At 34.8% G+C, this 17,253-nt stretch overlaps 1 protein-coding gene across 5 annotated transcripts in view; it reads right to left on the minus strand.

The window, feature by feature from the left end:
• Window positions 1-1,426: 1,426 nt before the first annotated feature.
• Window positions 1,427-17,253, minus strand: part of PIBF1 (progesterone immunomodulatory binding factor 1) — a 120,459-nt gene continuing 104,632 nt past the window's right edge. For 2 of the 5 annotated variants that reach the window (XM_061367752.1, XM_061367753.1), the window contains 2 exons: window positions 4,351-4,530; window positions 1,427-2,046 (listed from right to left, as the gene is read on the minus strand). In XM_061367752.1, the coding sequence (XP_061223736.1) occupies window positions 1,990-2,046; window positions 4,351-4,530 (237 nt within the window). In that variant the 3' untranslated portion in view covers window positions 1,427-1,989. The other 3 variants (XM_061367758.1, XM_061367756.1, XM_061367757.1) reach the window with 3 other exon arrangements.

The following is a 17,253-nucleotide window of genomic DNA, read 5'->3' on the forward strand; positions in this document are numbered from 1 at the left end:
TACCACCCAGGATTCGGCTGGCTGGCACATTGCTGACTCATGTTCAATTTGTTGTTTGCTAGGATCTTGAGGTCTGTTTCTGCCAAGCTGCTTTCCAGGTAGTACTGGCATACAGGGTTATTCCACCCTACACATGGAACTGCAATTGCTCTTGTTGAACTTCGTAAGGTTCTTGTTGACCCATTTCCAGCCTGCTGAGGTCGCTCCAAAACCCTGTTCTCCAGCATAGACTACTCCCCCGAATTTGGTATTGCTTATAAACTTGCCAAGGGATGCTACTATTCTCCAGTTGCCAGTTGGACTTTGCATTGCTGCTCACATTTCCTTGAGCTTGGTATGTGAGCCAATTTTCCACTCACCTTATAGTCCATATTTCACTAATTTGTCTATAAGAATACTAAAGGTGAACAAATTGTAAATACTTAAGATACCAATTAATATCATGCCTAAAATAGCTGTCAGTCCTTCTACATAATACAATTTACTAAATATTGGGTGATAACAGACAAACAGGATAGTCTGTGAAATTAAACTAGGGACTGTGAATCATATAAAATATTATAAACTACGTAATGACTATCTGCATATGGAAGCTGTTTCACATGAAAAGAAGTTAATGATTCTATTAACATAAAAATACAAGTTAGATAAAACCCTAGACTTCAGGAAACCAAAGTTTATTCAGGAATGTCTGTACAGGTAGATTTGTGAGCACAAAGGTTTGTCTATTGTTTTCCCAGCGAACACCAGTTAGTCTAGTAAAACATACTACCTCTGCCCATGCACTTGGCCTCCCCAACTCACAGAATACTAATTTTAAACCTGTGATGTGCATTTTTACCTCACTCTCAGAATTAGAAAAAAGACCCCAATAAAGAAACAAATTTACCTGTAGCAGAGGAAGTACTGCTGTGTGTCAAACTGCTGTTTGGAAAATGAAGAAAAGTGTATCTAGGAATTATAAGCTTGATAAGATTAAGTTTTGTATTACACAGGAAATAATTATTGCTCATGTCCAGGTAGGAACAATGAATCAGTTGAAGAGATACTGTCAAGGAAAGAGGAGGTAAGAAAAAGGAGCTTCCTTTTAAATGAAATCTGAGCAATATTTCAGTGTACAGTCACTTAAACAGTACCTTCTATATTTGTTATATATAGAAAGGTACCATATGCAGACAAAAGTGCTTTAAAATATGAGAGACATTTTGTATAGCGTAAATAAATGGTTGAGTGGAATAAATAAGTAGATTGTGTTCTTGGAAGATGTGGCTTATTTTCATACAACTAAATATGCCAAGTTATGCATTTCACTATTGCATGATAATCACACATCATGGCCTAATTTTATTATTACATTGATGCAACTGTACCAGAGCAAGTGTATGTAGCCAATAAAGAATCGGTGCTGGTAATTAAGATGTATTCATTGCTTCTTTAGAATTTTTAATGACTGTCTGGTAGAACAAATTATCTCAAATAACAAATTATACAAATTAAGGCTGATAAATTATTATCTTTTTTCACCTGACATGAATTTCCTTCATAGAAAGCAGGATATAGTCTGATGATAACTCATGTATATGTTTTAAATTTTTATGAGGCAGAATAGTTGCAAGGAATGTGGCACAAAACACAGGGTCCAAGAAAAACAATATAAAAAAGCTGAAATATGCATTCATTTGAACACTTTAAATAACACGTCCTTTAACTGCCTGGATTATAAATGTGTACAATATGCTAGTGTTTATCTTTTTAAATTCAAATACATGTTAGTAAAATAATTTCATGTATTATTTCCACGCACTTTATTCACATGACAGATCTAAAAACTATTTTATGAAGCATAAGATCATTTAATAGGTATAAAAACCCAGTTTAAACCAAAACAGTTGTTTGCTTTTATGGTAAAAAGAGCATCATTATGGTGAAAATAACTTTCTTCCAAGAAAATATCCCCAAAGGGTTATTTTTAGTAATTCTGGAAAAATGCTATGGTGATGTTTTCTTCTGCAGTTTCTTGTACCATACAGGTGCCTCTTTATTTGTCTGTAAAATAAAGAAAGTTTCAATTGTGAGACAGTGAAAGTCAGAAGAAATTCAGAAGTAAAACATGCCATCTACACTAAAGTCTCTTTCCAATGTAGTTCACAGTGATGAGAGTTCTTTGCTTAAATGCGAATAAATTGTAAACAAGATTACGCATTTAAGGTTCTTATTCCTATATGTCTGTATTAAAACCTTGTTATTTCTAGTTTATAAAAAGCAGATTATACAGTAGGGAATGATTTGTTTTAAAATATCTATCGAAATGAAAACATACATCAACCGTCCCATAAATAGATTTCACAGGAAATAGCATCATCTGACTTTCACAGTTCAGAAGGGGATGGGACTTAAAAAAAGGGATCTTCCGTGTGCTGTAACTGACCAACACTTTATGTAGAAATATAGTTATTAAAAATTAAGACTTAAAAATACAAGATTTCAGTAGTTTTATGACAGTGTAGAAAGTATTTTAATTGCAGAGAATTATCTGTGAACAACTTTTCTTTGACTTCATAATCCTAAGGGCCACTGCTACACAATCAGGATTGCTTGACATTCTTGTGGCAAGTTCAGTGTTTACTCATATACAGAAATAAAACTAATGGAGAGGGAACAAGGTAATGACTATTCTGATGTCAGGGATGGGTATAATCTCTTACATTAGTGAGTACTGTCTCTTTTGTCTGTTGTCCCTAAACTTGTCCTTTTCTAGTTCCATTTTATGTCTGCTCTCTATTTGTTCTTTCCTTCAAGACTCAAGATTTAATAACCATTCAGTTTAGAAAACAATTTAATTCAGCTGGCCTTCTGGTGGTGGTGGTGGGGTCTCTCCACATTTTAATCTCCATCTTTCTTTCATTTTGAAGGTTTCAGTTACAAAAAAAATCTTCTGTATTTGTGCAGGCTTTTTAAATTCTAGAAATTGACCTAAACTGACAGGATTTTCACAGGACTTATAAATCTTTCTCCATCTAAGAGGAAACCCTGTCATGTGCCTGGTTTTGGTTCCCTGCTTCAATGTCTGAAAAGAATTTTTCAAACAGAAATTGGTCAGAATTTCTAAATGTAAAAGCTTTTTTTTTTTTTCCCCCTCTTCTCTTTTTCTAGATTCTTACTCCATTTCTATATCCCTGTGTAAAACAGGACAGATTAAACACTGAAACGCTGGATCACCTACAGAACCTGTTAGCTAATATTTTGGCTCTGTTTTGGATCAGTGAATAGCTCCATGAAAAACAAAATTTGGGCAGTATGATTTAGCACTACTGAAAGGATTGTGCATGAGACAACGCTGGGTTTGCCTGTGTTTAGTCTCATAACGCTATCCAAGCAAATTTTGAACCCCTAAAATCCCCCAAAGCCCTGACATCACATCCAAGAGAAGCAACCATTTCCTACATTTTTTATTACAGAAAGAGTATATGATGTGCTGCAATACAAACCTTTTATTGTTTAACACACTGAATTTTAAAGTTTCTGCCAGGGGAAATAAAAAAGTGTAGATGTATATCTGGACCAAAAGAGAACATATACTATGCTGCAGTGTGGATACAACCAGTCTACCCTGGTAGCCTCAAGAAATGTTGTCATAATTTGTTTTGTGATTCAACACTGCAACTTGGCTCTCTTGAATCTATCAGTTCAGACACAGTTACAATGATAAACTTCTAAACCATTTTCATGAACCTTTTAAATACTAGGGACACTAAATCTGAAGCAGGCTACTTGAAGTATTTAAAATTAAGCATTTAGATTCTAAAGGAGTAAACCAGCATTTTATAATATCAGTTATGCTTAGTAACAGAAGCGATATTGACACTGGGCATGTATTTTTTTATATATATTTAGATATATACACATACAGTTGAATATATATATATAAATGAATATAAGGATACACAAATACACCTATTTCCTCCTTCTCCTCTCTCTCTATATACATACACACACACATATACTCAACTCATATATGGTCAGTGTAGATTTAAAATTGTATACATAGTCTGTGAATCCCTTCGGCTTTCAAAATTTTGCTAACCACTCTTACTGTTATAATATTAAAATGGGATTAAAAAAAAATCTAGTTTGCTGTGAACTTAAAACACAGGAAGAAATTTAGAAATACTAAATAGCTAAATAACATCATAATCAGTAATTTATCTCCGCAACACTGACCATTCCTATAAAAAGGTGCAAGTGTTCAGCTGAATTAATTATACATACCCTTGAAGTATGAAACCACATTTTTCTTTTTAAAAAGTGAGGAAAATTATCAAAAAAGCTTATGGCACTTATAGTACTTACAAATAACGTTGGCTTAGGTGTAAATACATTTTCTTCTTCATGTTCTGGCAGCTGTTTTACTGAAGGATTTGATTTGATTTTTGCAGTCACACTTTTTACGTCAGTATGAGACTGAGGTAAGTTTTGTTCATAGTGTTTACCATGTAGACTAATTAGAATCTGTTTCATTGTGGCTAGTTCCTATAAAACCACAAAAGAACAATGCTAAGTTATTCAGTAAAATTACATTTGAACCTATTAAATATTTATTTGTTAATAATATATTTATATGCACCAAACTAAATGTGTAAGTGGATGAGTAAATCTAAAAAGCATGAACATACACTTGCCGTAATTAATAAGTTTACTACCTGGACATGAGTAGGAGTAACAAAATAAAAAAGGCACATAGGATTTATACAACTCAAATTTTGTATTGCTTAAAGGGTGTAAAAGAGAACATTTACAGTGTAATAAGGACCCCAGTATCTCTTTTAACTTCAGCTTCCATTTGATTTAAAATAATGCTTTTAAATTTGTTTTGTCAGGCCAAAGGAGTTTACAAATCTGATTTGAATGACTGTGACAAACTGTACTTTTGAGTGCTAGGTTTTGCACAGAAGTCTTATAAATACATTACTAGAAATATATATGTGCCCTTCTATCCAGATCAGACAAGGAAAATCAATTAAAAATCCTTAAGTGGACCTACAGCAAAAATGGGATCAGAGTAGAAAAGAAATTTTGTGAAAAATGAAAGTTCCAAAATGGGAAAAGGAAACCAGAAGTATACAGAAATGCAGACTTTTTTGGATGCTCTAATAATTTGCTTTGTAAACAATTTGGATTAGTTAAAAAAGTAATCTTTTTTTACTACTTAGCTGAACAAAACAAATTATTCAAAATGTACAGCAGAGAAAGGAAAAAACCCCTAATATTTTGTGACTTTAATTGGACATCTTCTTTTGTCATCTTACATCAACTAGTAGCTAATGTTCTCCCCCCCAAAATGGATGCAATCACTAGAAAACAATTTACTGAATTTAAAGAACTTAGTAGTAGTAGTAGTAGTAATTGTCCTATTATTTAGAAGATTCGTTATTGTAGAACTAGAACAGCAAGGTCAGTAGAAAAACCTTTCAAAGTAAATTTTATGACAATTTTATGTATTTTTTTTTAAACTACTAATGGTTTCGTTTGCTTGCTTTTTATAAATGCTGTTTTCTTCAGTAAGCAATACTGTTAGTGTGTTAGCATTCTATATAATTAACATTCTATCTTATCATTCAGCCAGAACAGGGTGGTAACTCATATTTATAGCTGAATGACAAACATTTGTTATATCTTACCTATTTCTCAATACTTGCCAGAAAATTACATTGGTGCACATTCTATTTTCATTGCATTATTAATAATGAGCTAACCCCCCTCAGCCTTTTAAAACATTCCTGCCATATACCTTTTCTCTGTCCACTGCCGCCTTTAATACAAGATGGAAAGTAAAAAGAATCATGTTGTTGCCTTTAAATTGTCCCACACTAACTCGGTTATATGAATGGATGTTATACTCCACAGATCAGCTATATCGAGTGTACAAATTGTTCTTGTATCTCAGTCATTTAATATTAAGTATTTGCATAATTCAGCCATGTGTGGTGGCATGTTGAAACAGCATGACTGCAGAGCAGCTGTTTAAAAGGACTGCATAGCTGATGCCAACATGTTTTTCAAAGTTGTAAACTCTGCAAAGATGTTGCCAAAGCGACACATAGACAGAATTTCTTGATGAAAATAACTCAAGCAAGTATACAGCAAATAAATACACCATCACAGGAGATTAAATTGTACATAAACAATGTTTTGACATTAACAAGTGCTGTTCCTATACTTAAACTGTGTTATTCTGTGGACCAAATAGCTGCACGTTTGAACAAGGCAAACCCCCAAGACTGTCACACAGATTTATTTCAGAAACAGAGTTGAAACCTGTATGTGTAGGGTCAAATTCTCTTGTGTCAAGATTCACTTGGCAGTCTATGGTCTTCTCTACTTCACAGAATCTGTCCTGTACTTGACAGCCCTGTCTGTTTTCAGATTTGGAATAGGCTCTGGAGAGTCAGCTCTCACATGAGCTTCCCCTGTGACAGGAGAATTTTCTAATGTGAAGCTATGGAAAGGAATGACAGGGAGTGGGGATGACAAATTAGCCCACAACAAATAAAATTATTTTGGCATCACAGCCAAATTTATCATGAGAATGTAGCTAAAGTTGCCTTAGTATTTGTTCTAAAATCCTTCCACATTTAGTGAGAAAGACCTTAAGCTTGGCAGAATAGCACAGGAAAACACTGACTCCAATAGAATCACTGGTATGTGTACTGCTGAACAAGAAAAGAAAATTGGCCCAATAAACACATTTGCAAGAGATTTGCTGCTTTCAACCAAGGAAATACTGTAAATAAAGCTCTGTCTTGAACTGCAATAATTTTACCCATCTCTGTAGATTTCTCTGTTCCTGACCACAATCTTAATTCTTAGCTTCACTTTAAAGTTCTAAACGCAGGGTCATTAGCACTACCTGCTACTGTTAATGGGCTACCATGATTCAATAATATTTTCCAACCCTAAAAATTGGCAAGCTGGTCTAGAAAGCTAGCAAGAAAAAAGAAGCTCTGGAGGTTGTGCTCAGCAGAAATATGTGAGTTTGTCCAGTGTCAACAGGAACTTGAGAAAAAAGGGGCGGTAAGTATAGGGTTCAGAATTGATGGGAAGAATCTCTTGTGTAGAAGGACACACATTAGTTTCAGGATAAGCTACGTAAAGGAAGATGTGAAGAACAATGGATGATCAAAATTTTTATATATTTCTTCTGTAGCACGGTCCTATGTCGAGGCACAGTGATGCAAATTGTTTGCTTACAGTATTCACTTCAGTTACTCAGTGCACTGTAGAAACAGTGTTGCTAAAACTCTGCATTTCCCAGTTTCTCTGTGCAGGTATTTGGTTCTTGCCACGCTGGCTCCTGGACGTCTAAGCAAGCTACGCGTCATTGTGTTGAGGCTTCCAGGTCTGAGGACTTTGGCTTTGGAGAGCTGGGCAGCAATCCTTCTTGGGAGGACTATGAGTACTAACACCTCTGAGTGGATTCACCCAGCTCTTCTGTGTGCTGGCTTTATAGCTTTGGTCTCCCTGTCCCAAGCTTTTTGAACACAAGCACCCACTCCCTGCTTACACAATATTCTCTGGGGACGTGGCAGTGCAGACACACGGAAAACAATGCTGTTAACAGGAAAAGGTGGGTTAAAATGAAACAAAGAATAAATGAAAGTATGCAGCTGGCACAAACCCATTGTTTATCGTAGAATGAAAGAATGGTCTGAGTTGGAAGGGACCTGAAGGATCATCCAGTTGCAACCCCTGCCATGGGCAGGGGCACCTTCCATTAGACCAGGTTGCTTAAAGCCTTATCCAACCTGCCCCTGAACACTGCCAAGGATGGGGCAGCCACACCTTCTCTAGACAACCTGTTCCAGTGTCTCACCACTCTCATAGCAAGGAACTTCTTCCTAATGTACAATGTACATTAGGAATAATGTACAATGAGTGTCACCCATACAAACAAATGTCAGGACTATATTATTAAATACTTTGAAAGTCTGTCCAAAGAAACCTGATGAATTTTTGTTAAGGATGATAACCTGCTCTGCCTACCTGCACAAATGCCAAAAACCAAAGTAATGAGCTGTATGACACGTAAAGTGGGATATAATTCAAGCTTACAACACCTAAATTTATGTGTCTGAACATAATTATCTACACATGAGCTAGAAATCTAATTTTCTGTTACAGACAGTGTAGCTTGGCAAGTGGTTAAACTCATTCAGAAGTGGACATCTACTGGTGTGCCAGCTGAATTGTGCTGTCGTAACATTAGCCATATTGTATAGGCTGCTTATCTCACCACAGATGCCTCCATTTAGATACATAAATTTAGTTGTCATAAGCTGAATCTATTTCTCACTTCACTCTCCTTATCATTTACTTTTCTCAGCCTTCTACTTCACCTAAACCAACTTTCACCTGGAATAGCCAAGGTGCAATCATAATTCTCTATGCACACCTATTTGAAGTATCGAATTGCCATGTGAAAAAGAACTGCACTTTTAGAACAGGCATTCACACCATAGATCATGTAAGTCTTCCTAAACATACACAGGCTCATACTTTAGAACAATCTAACATCCTATATTCCACTTACTTATGCATATCATATTAATTCACATTTAGTGAAGATTACTTGAATTATAAAAGACTCATTGAAACTTTTCCACACATAACCAGAAAGTAGCTGGAATTCAAGATAAGTAAATGGGCTGAGAACAATGGGAGTGATGTAGCAGGAGGTGAGGTAAGGTAACATGCACTGCATTGTAAATATTATCAGAAGGATGTACTTGCTTATTTCCATTTATTTTTGGCATTGTGATATATGACCACCTTAGTTAAAAACAGCAAATGTGTTTTTGCGTGCCAGTACACAAACAGAGAAGAAAACACTTAGGTACAGACAAAGCACAGGTACCAATCCTTTCTGTGATGTTCATTAATTAAAAACTTTCATGTTTTGGGATTTTTATTAGGCTGAATGCTATCAGTGCTGTTTTTGTGGAACTCTTGTAGTCTGCAAAAACTGTATGTCATATTAAAATCATCAAGCTTTAAAAGTGTTAAAGGAACCAAGCCAAGTAAGTGTCAATCATATTTAAAAGGTAAAATAGAAAAGACAAAATAGTTAGATGCTATCTGCTCATATTACTCATATTTCATAAGAATCTGAGATTCTTATGACAATGTTTGATCTTCAAGCAAGTAAAAAATTTATATTTTATTGAAAATTTTTACCTGTTTATTATGGATAATTGAAAGAGAACCTAGGAAAATAGAAACTGATGATCAGTTTGGGAATACGAACGGTAAAATTTGATTCCTTCAGCTAGCAATGTAACTTGAAGATAGAGTCAAGCAAATAGAAAAAAGAAGAGATGCAGCAATATAAAATATAAATGTATTTTTAGTTACAAATACTACAAAGTGATCTGTTAACATTGTTTATGTTGTCCTTGATACACGCTCAAAACATACATGTACCAGAAAAGCATCTTACACTTTCCTGATTAAGTAGTAGAAATCTTCAGAATTAGTATAATATTAAATATTATAACAAGATCATAACTGAAATAAAACAAAATGAAAAACAAGAATATGGAAAATGACTGAGGCATAAAAAGGAATGCCATTTTATCAAGTAAATAATAGATGAAATAGATGAAAAATACCGCCTACATTAAGCACAGCACATATTTATCAATGTAGTAATTCCATTTCTTTTCAGTGGATTGTCAACAAGTATAATAAAGATTTTTCTTCTGTCATGTAACTATAATTAAAGCAAGAAAGAATCCTCTCCATGCACTCAAAAGCTTGCAAAGGCACTTAACATTATATATGTCTCTATAAATATAATAAGTAAATTTATATAGGCAATTATATATTTATAAATCTGCTCTGCAAGCAGATGCAAAATAACAGTCTCAAGAAAAAAAAACAAACAACTGGGTTACAGGAATCAGTTACATAAACATCAGTTCTAATGTTCTTATGGCATGGATGTCTTGCACCTTCAAATAATCTCCATACTACAATCTTAAAAAGAAACTTTACACAGATCAAACTGAACAGCTGGAAATGATCAGTAAGAAGAGACATACGCCATTCTGGTCTGAAGATAATTCATTCTGATAGTAAATTTAATGGTTTTTTTTTATATCACTAGAATCAGCACAGAAGAAGCCAATGGGTGTCAAGACCATCTGATTCCTTCCTCATGCAGTAAACCACTTGGCTATTGCACTCAGATAAATACCCCCTAAAGCAAAAGTGACCCTAAGAATAGCATGTATAGTTATCAGAACCTTTACCACGACAAAAAGTATTCTACTTTTAGCTTTATACACAATTTATGATTGTGAATTTCATCTTGGATTAGAACTCCATTTTGAAGAACAGAACTGAACAAGAAGCTGAACAAGAAATTTCTGTCCTAGAAAATGTTTTAAGATTCTGGCAGAACCACTCAGTTATGATGACTGACAAGTGTTCCCAGAGAAGAAAACAGTATAAATTCCCAGTAAATGGAAGAAAACACAGATAAGGCACTAAATACTATGATCTTTAAACAATAAAAGCAATTCTGCTGAAAAAAAACCACCCAGAAAATTCAGCTGAAGGAGGGATAAAAACAGAGTTTTGCCTCCCTCAGAGATGCTGATCAAAACTTAAGGTCTCTCAGAATTTGTGAACCAAGTATTAAGAAGATCATTTTAGATGTTTGTCCCCACCCCCACTCTCTAAGTCTTCTGTACTGTTAAAGCATGTATGTTCAGGACCTCATTGGGAATCCTTGTATTCCTCACTTTAACTGCCATATGGTCCCCATGTGGTTAAATTAGAACTCAGAATAAAAATATGTATTCAGTCTGGAAAAAATTGAGAGATTACAGCACTGTCTTTAGGACCAAGAACTGGACTGTACAGCTCTCCTTGCATAGAGGGGACCGGGCAAAAAATGGCTTTGAGACCTAGTGCACCTCGAGTCCAGAGACTGGAATCTTCTTTATGTGAAAGTCAAATAGTAGGATAGAGTTTAGCAGTCCAGTTAGTGACTGTTCTGGCTATATTACCTTCAGAAATAACAGCAACAATAAAAACAATAGCTATAATAGAACATGCAAGTGAGGGAAGACAGCAGTACAGAGATGAAAAACATGTTCATACTAAGTCAATGCAATCTGTCTTCACATGCATATACCCTCCCATTTAGGCAGCTATTGTAGTTTTCAAACAACAAGTCAGCACAGGGAAGAGTTCAGAAAATGAGGTTATGGATATGCTAAAGAACATGGATTTGAGAAACCTAAACTAGCATTTATGAATGCTATATCCAATTGGTAGTATTTTGTAAAGAGCATGTTTTAGAAATGATTTCTCAGTCTCTCAAGAATTAAAAGTTTGTGTTCAATATGCTCCAATTCTTGAGGAAAAAAATTAATTTTGTACTTCCCATAATTACTTCTTGAGAGAAAGTGATCTCTTTCTGGAAAAGGTTAGGTTCAGAAGAAACTGTCTTCAGAGTGGTTTGTCTCAGAGAGTTCAGTAGAGTCAAGCTTGATGGGCACATAAGATGATGTATTGTTCCTATGAAATCTGTTCATTTTCTTACTTGGATCCCTCTTAGACTTCTGATGTGATTTTCTGTGAAAGTAAAGGTGTGTTAAAAATGAAGTTGTACCATTTCATAGCTGATCCTAAGATGGAGAGGCATCTTTGTGAGAACTCTTGAATGTCAATTATGTGACTGGCCATCTCCAGTAATATTTAAACCTAGGCAGAGTAGCTTGTCTGATTCCTCTATATAGCTGTTAGTGAGAATTTCATAGGTTACAATTATTTTGCTGATTTCAGACAAGGATATGGTAAATCTTAATTAGGCACTTAATAGTGCCTATTTTTCTTTCCTGACTATAAATCCTTGGTCGGTTTTCAGATGTAGAAGTCTAAAATACAGATAATTATTTTAGTACAGTTCTTTATGGGTTTTATTTTTGCCAAACAGCTAGGGACATGCTGCAGATGGGCTACAGCCTATAACCTGGAATGAACTGTCTCCTTTTTTTGGCTGAAAGTGGCAAGAAGACGAACACTATTAGCACAGAATACACAACACTGGACATTAACATCAATGATGACAAAGTGTGAAATAGTAGAAAGGCACTATAGAAGCTCCATTTTGATGTGACAGCAAAATGAAGCAAGTGGTAAGTTGGTCCATTCCACTACTTAGAACTGCAGATGGACAGGATGCAATGGCACAAATGGCGCAAATTCAGCTTCAACAGTGGAACACTTTGGGCTTGTGCCTATTAGTAGAACCTACATGTGTAACAGAGCTCAAAGAAGATTTTAAAAACAACTTACACCATTAAGAAAACATCACAAGTCATGGTTTAATCCCTTACATAAGGCGGAGTGTATCTGACATAGCTGCATCCTCAACTGCAGCTATACTGGAAATATGAGAAGTCAGCAAGAATTCTGGTGTGAGATTTGCACATATGGTCATCGTAGGCACATGGATACACACTGGAAAGCTGGAAAGTGGAAGACAGTAAGAATGTCCTGATCAAACAAATGAAACTGGTAACTGGGTGATGGAAAGACGCCACACCATATGCAGGATGTTTGTAGTTTCTCTGTACTACACCTAATTCAGGAGTTCTCTATATCCCAGTGCATATAAAAACTTAAAATGAACTGAAAGATCTGTGACTATATGGATCTATGCTCTGCTTCCAGTTTTGCAAGGTGAATGTATTAGAACTGTGGCAACAACAGAATGGCCCAGTCAGAGCAGCAAACAGCTTGCGTCTTTTTAGATACATAAAAATCTATTTCACTCTATTTCAGTTGTATCTTCAATTTGCTCTTAACTGTTAAATTTTTCTAACTTCCTGAGAAGAATAAGAAACAATTTGTCTCATAATTCAGAACATGCATGTCAAATTCTGGAAGTTTTTTTTTTTACTGTTTGCATTGAAGATCAGAACTATATTTGCAATTATAACTAGGACTAAATCCCCCAATATTTTTTTAATCTGAGTCACTGTGACATTCATTTACTCAAATTTAAGTTTAATAAAAAGTACGATTTCTTGAGTAAATTCTACTTACAGGAAACAGATGCTAATAATGCTATTATGCCAAAACAGCATTACTCAGACAAATTATTATGTAGAAGTTCCTGTATTTTCTGAGAAAGTAACTAAGTTTGATTCTCCATGGCTTTGGTATTTCTTATGGAGCATTTAAATTAACTTTTCACTTGGTAATATTCAAATGCTATCATAAATTCAACAAAAGTAAAATTTTTACACAGCTGGATAAGCAGCAGAATGTGAGGGCAGTATTCATAGCCAATACAGGAAAAAATGAACATAACAGAACGCTGGTTAAATGTTCAGAAAATCTGAAGAATTTCACATTGTCCAACAGCCAACAACTTCTTGTTTATATGTTTATTACTTTAACTGATGCTGGCTCTCATAAAAACATATAATTTAAAATACACATGCCAGTTCTATCTCATAATCATAAATAAGCTGCATTTTGCCTATGAAATTTTCCATTTTTCAGAGCAATAATGTGTTTATATTTGACTTATATTAAATGACATTACTAAACCCGTGTTACTATCATGGTCCCTAAGATTTAAAAAAAAACACACACCAAAAAGCAAGTCCAACCCCCCAAAAAACCTTGCGGAGTAGACATCACTATTTAGTACACAACTGTTTAATGTATAACACTGCGAATGGAAAGATCATTGTTTAAAGAATATATATGAAAACCAGTAAGGCATTCTGAATAATACAGCTCCAAGAAAAGAATGAATGTGCCCAGCTGTTAAGTCCTTCCTCTTCTTAAATTCATTACTATTTGGAATTCAAGTTTTATTAAAGCTTGACAGCAACAAAATAGATAACAAAAATGAGAAATACTGCTTAGAAGCGTATTTTTTCTTGTCAAAAATGAGCCAGAAACTTCTCTACACTCATTTAGCAATGTAAATGTCACTTTGTTTCTCCCTGCTTTAAGCTGAGAATAGCTCCAGGGCTTACTTGTGATGCAGAAATGTCCCTGTAATCTACTTAGAAAACATGCAGAACATTAATAGAAACTAGAATCTTGGAACATAAACGTAGCATAAGAAAAATGATAATTACTCTGTGGCTTAACATTTAAAAAGAGAGCTAAGCTTTGTACATCAGCTTTTTTTTCATATAAAACAAGTTGCAGCACATAGATGAGCAGGAAGTCATTCACTTTAGAAACACAAATAGTTTTGACTTTATCATGTACGATCTTTTACACAGAAAAGAGAGAAAAGAGGCAGAGCTAGAGCCTGTTTGAAGGCATGTGTTACCAATCACTTCTTTTCAGTTGTGTCTTCCCAACCCCTGCAGATACCCCTTCCTTCCCCTCTCTCCCAACAAAGCAGTGTTTTCCTTTTATCCACTAAGCTTCCATCCCTGATTAAACACGTACTGACCTCCCACTTATGACTCCAAAGCTTTTTATGAGCCTCTGAACTTCTCTCTACCTCTGTTTTTTGCAGACGGCAGCTGTTGCTACTCTACAGGTTCCTAAATCCAACACATTGGCTTTCTGTCCTAGGTTACCTCTCGTCAGTCTTCTTCAGCATAACTTAATTACAGCTACTTTAAATACTTTATGTCATACTTTAAAGTATGACTAATAATGAAACATGAAAACTCATCTGGAATCCTCAAGGTCATTGCTGAGAAGGAATGAAACTCTAGACATAGAGAATATGGCAGAGAGGGGCATTAACCAAGGGGAATACAAAAGAAAGATAAACATGAGAATATAGGAATAACTGGTGCAAGTACAGATACTTCAGGAGACTGCTTCTCCTCAGAAAACAAGAATAAATGCATTTGTCTTTTCTTTCATTTTTGTGGGCCAGATAATGGGTAGCTGTTGAGAAGTATCAGGTATTTGTGTAGGATACTGACGCGAGTATGTGCAAGCACAGAGACTGCTATATTCTCAGACACTGGAAACATAAACATTTTGGAACAAGGTCACAGAATTGCAAATGCTTCTGATAATTCACATGGCCATGTTTAAAGTCTAACATCCATCAAGATTTATATAATCCTCAGGAACCTTAGCCTGATCATTTATAGAAACTCTGAAAAATTCTTATAGCCATTAACAAACTATGCATACCCTAATAGAACTAATTAGTAGCTATTCCTCCTGCTCAGTTACATTGACTCTCTTTAATCTTACATACGCTTAGAAAATACATTTGGCAACCATTTCTCAAAAACAAAAAAAGAAGTCAGATTTCTACATTTGAAAGATGATGAAGTAACTATCTTCTGTTCTTAACATCACTTTTCTGTCTCATTTGTTCTTTTTCGCTGTTCTTACTTATTACCAAATAATGCTGCCTTATGTTTATCTCCTTTCCTTGCTCCCCATCAGATCGTCTGTTTTCTTGGACAAAATAAGCTACACTTCTAATCTCATTCACATAAGAGCTCCAGCCTGCTGTGAATTTTCTTCTCTCTTCCCAGAAAATATAAAAAATATATGAACGATACAGTTAAAAAAAAATCATTAGATTTAATTTTAAGAAACTCAGTACTTTGGAAAGTACCCTTTTTCAGGAGACATGGATGAAAAAATTAATGTAAATATAAATTCTCAGAATGACGCAAGATGAAAACATAATTTGTGAAACTACTTCCAAACTACAATCAGTTCATAAATAAGAAGATGACTCAGAGAAAAGAGTTAATTTGTGTCTAGTTAGGAAAAATAAACACTAAGAAGATTTTCTTTTGGGGCATTCGAACTGAAACACGTAAGGACAAAAGAATGGCTGTGATTAAGATACTGCGTTAAGACACATGAACTCTTAATCTCTACCACAGACTCTCGTGAGTTTTTTGGGCAAACCACCATTTCTTTCATTGTGGTTGTTGCTTCTGCAAAACAGGAGTAATGACAGTTTTCTGCTTGAAGTTGTGAGGATAATATTTGTGAGGTATTTGGTTACGGTGGTGAAGGCCAGAGAAATATTCAGTTACTAAACAGGATTATTTTCACATATTGTTAAGAAACCATGAAAACCTGGAAGGGGAAAGAGATATGTGGTAGTAAAAGAAAAACATTACATTTGCTCATAAATTGTGAATTATACATCAGATTTGGAAAGCTTCTGACTTGCCAATTGAAAAATAAGTTCAACATAATAGCTACTTAGGCAATTATCATTTTAATATTAACCTGCTAGACTGTTTTCTGCATGAACAGCTTAGTAAGAGGTTTTTACATTTTAATACGTTTTAAAAAGGAGCTTGCAGTGGCTAACCTAAATGAATTTTAACCTCATCTAGTTGAAGATTTGTACCAATTCAGCTACACATTTAGACAGATTTAGTGCTCACTTTGAGTGACGCAACAGCTTACTGACATAAGCTAACTGGTTTTAAGTAAACAAATAGCAATCAAACCCCATGTGTCTGTATCCATTTAACTGATTGATATCAAATAGGTTCATTTAAACTACTACTACATGTTTTCTATTTTGTCCCATAGCAGATAGCCAGAGCCTGGTTTCTGGTTGCTAGCTTCACTTGAAGAGCTTTGGCACAGTAACACATGAATGTGTCAATAAGGCAGGTGACCAGTTCAGCAAGTTTACATTCTATCACTTGTATGTATAGCTGCTAATCTACCACAAGTGCACAGATGTGTAAAGGAGATAAAATATCAGCACATTTTCATATCATTTTAACCAGTATAATATTCACGTGCTGATAACTGATCATGTCTGCGTAAACAATTGTGTTACAGGAAACTAATGAGTATCATAAACAGCTTTAAGTTGCGCTGTTTACATCAAATTTTAGCCTTTTATTTCTTACTACTAGTTTCACAATAGTAGTTTTAGTTTCATGGATTAAAGATTACTGTAATCGCCAGGCTGCACTGCACACAAGTGTTCTCAAGCAGTTTAAAAAAAAGGTAGTGTAAATTAACTTGCTTATATTCTTATAAACTGAAACTGATCTTAGCATTTAGAGGAATACCTATTTAAAGCCTTCTATTGATGTCTCTTACACCACTGTCTCATTTTTGTTTTAAGTCTCCTAAAATATTTCTATTTAAAACAGAAGAAGAATGTCCCCATTTGTTATACTTGCTGTTCCCCCCCCCCAAGAACAATGGATTATCCACATTAAAAATATAAACAACAGTTTATTAATTGTC

This window comes from Neopsephotus bourkii, unplaced genomic scaffold (genome assembly GCF_033783945.1).
Source record: "Neopsephotus bourkii isolate Nb327-2 ecotype Australia unplaced genomic scaffold, CSIRO-AGI_Nbou_v1 NB_1394, whole genome shotgun sequence".
Lineage (NCBI taxonomy): Eukaryota > Metazoa > Chordata > Aves > Psittaciformes > Psittacidae > Neopsephotus > Neopsephotus bourkii.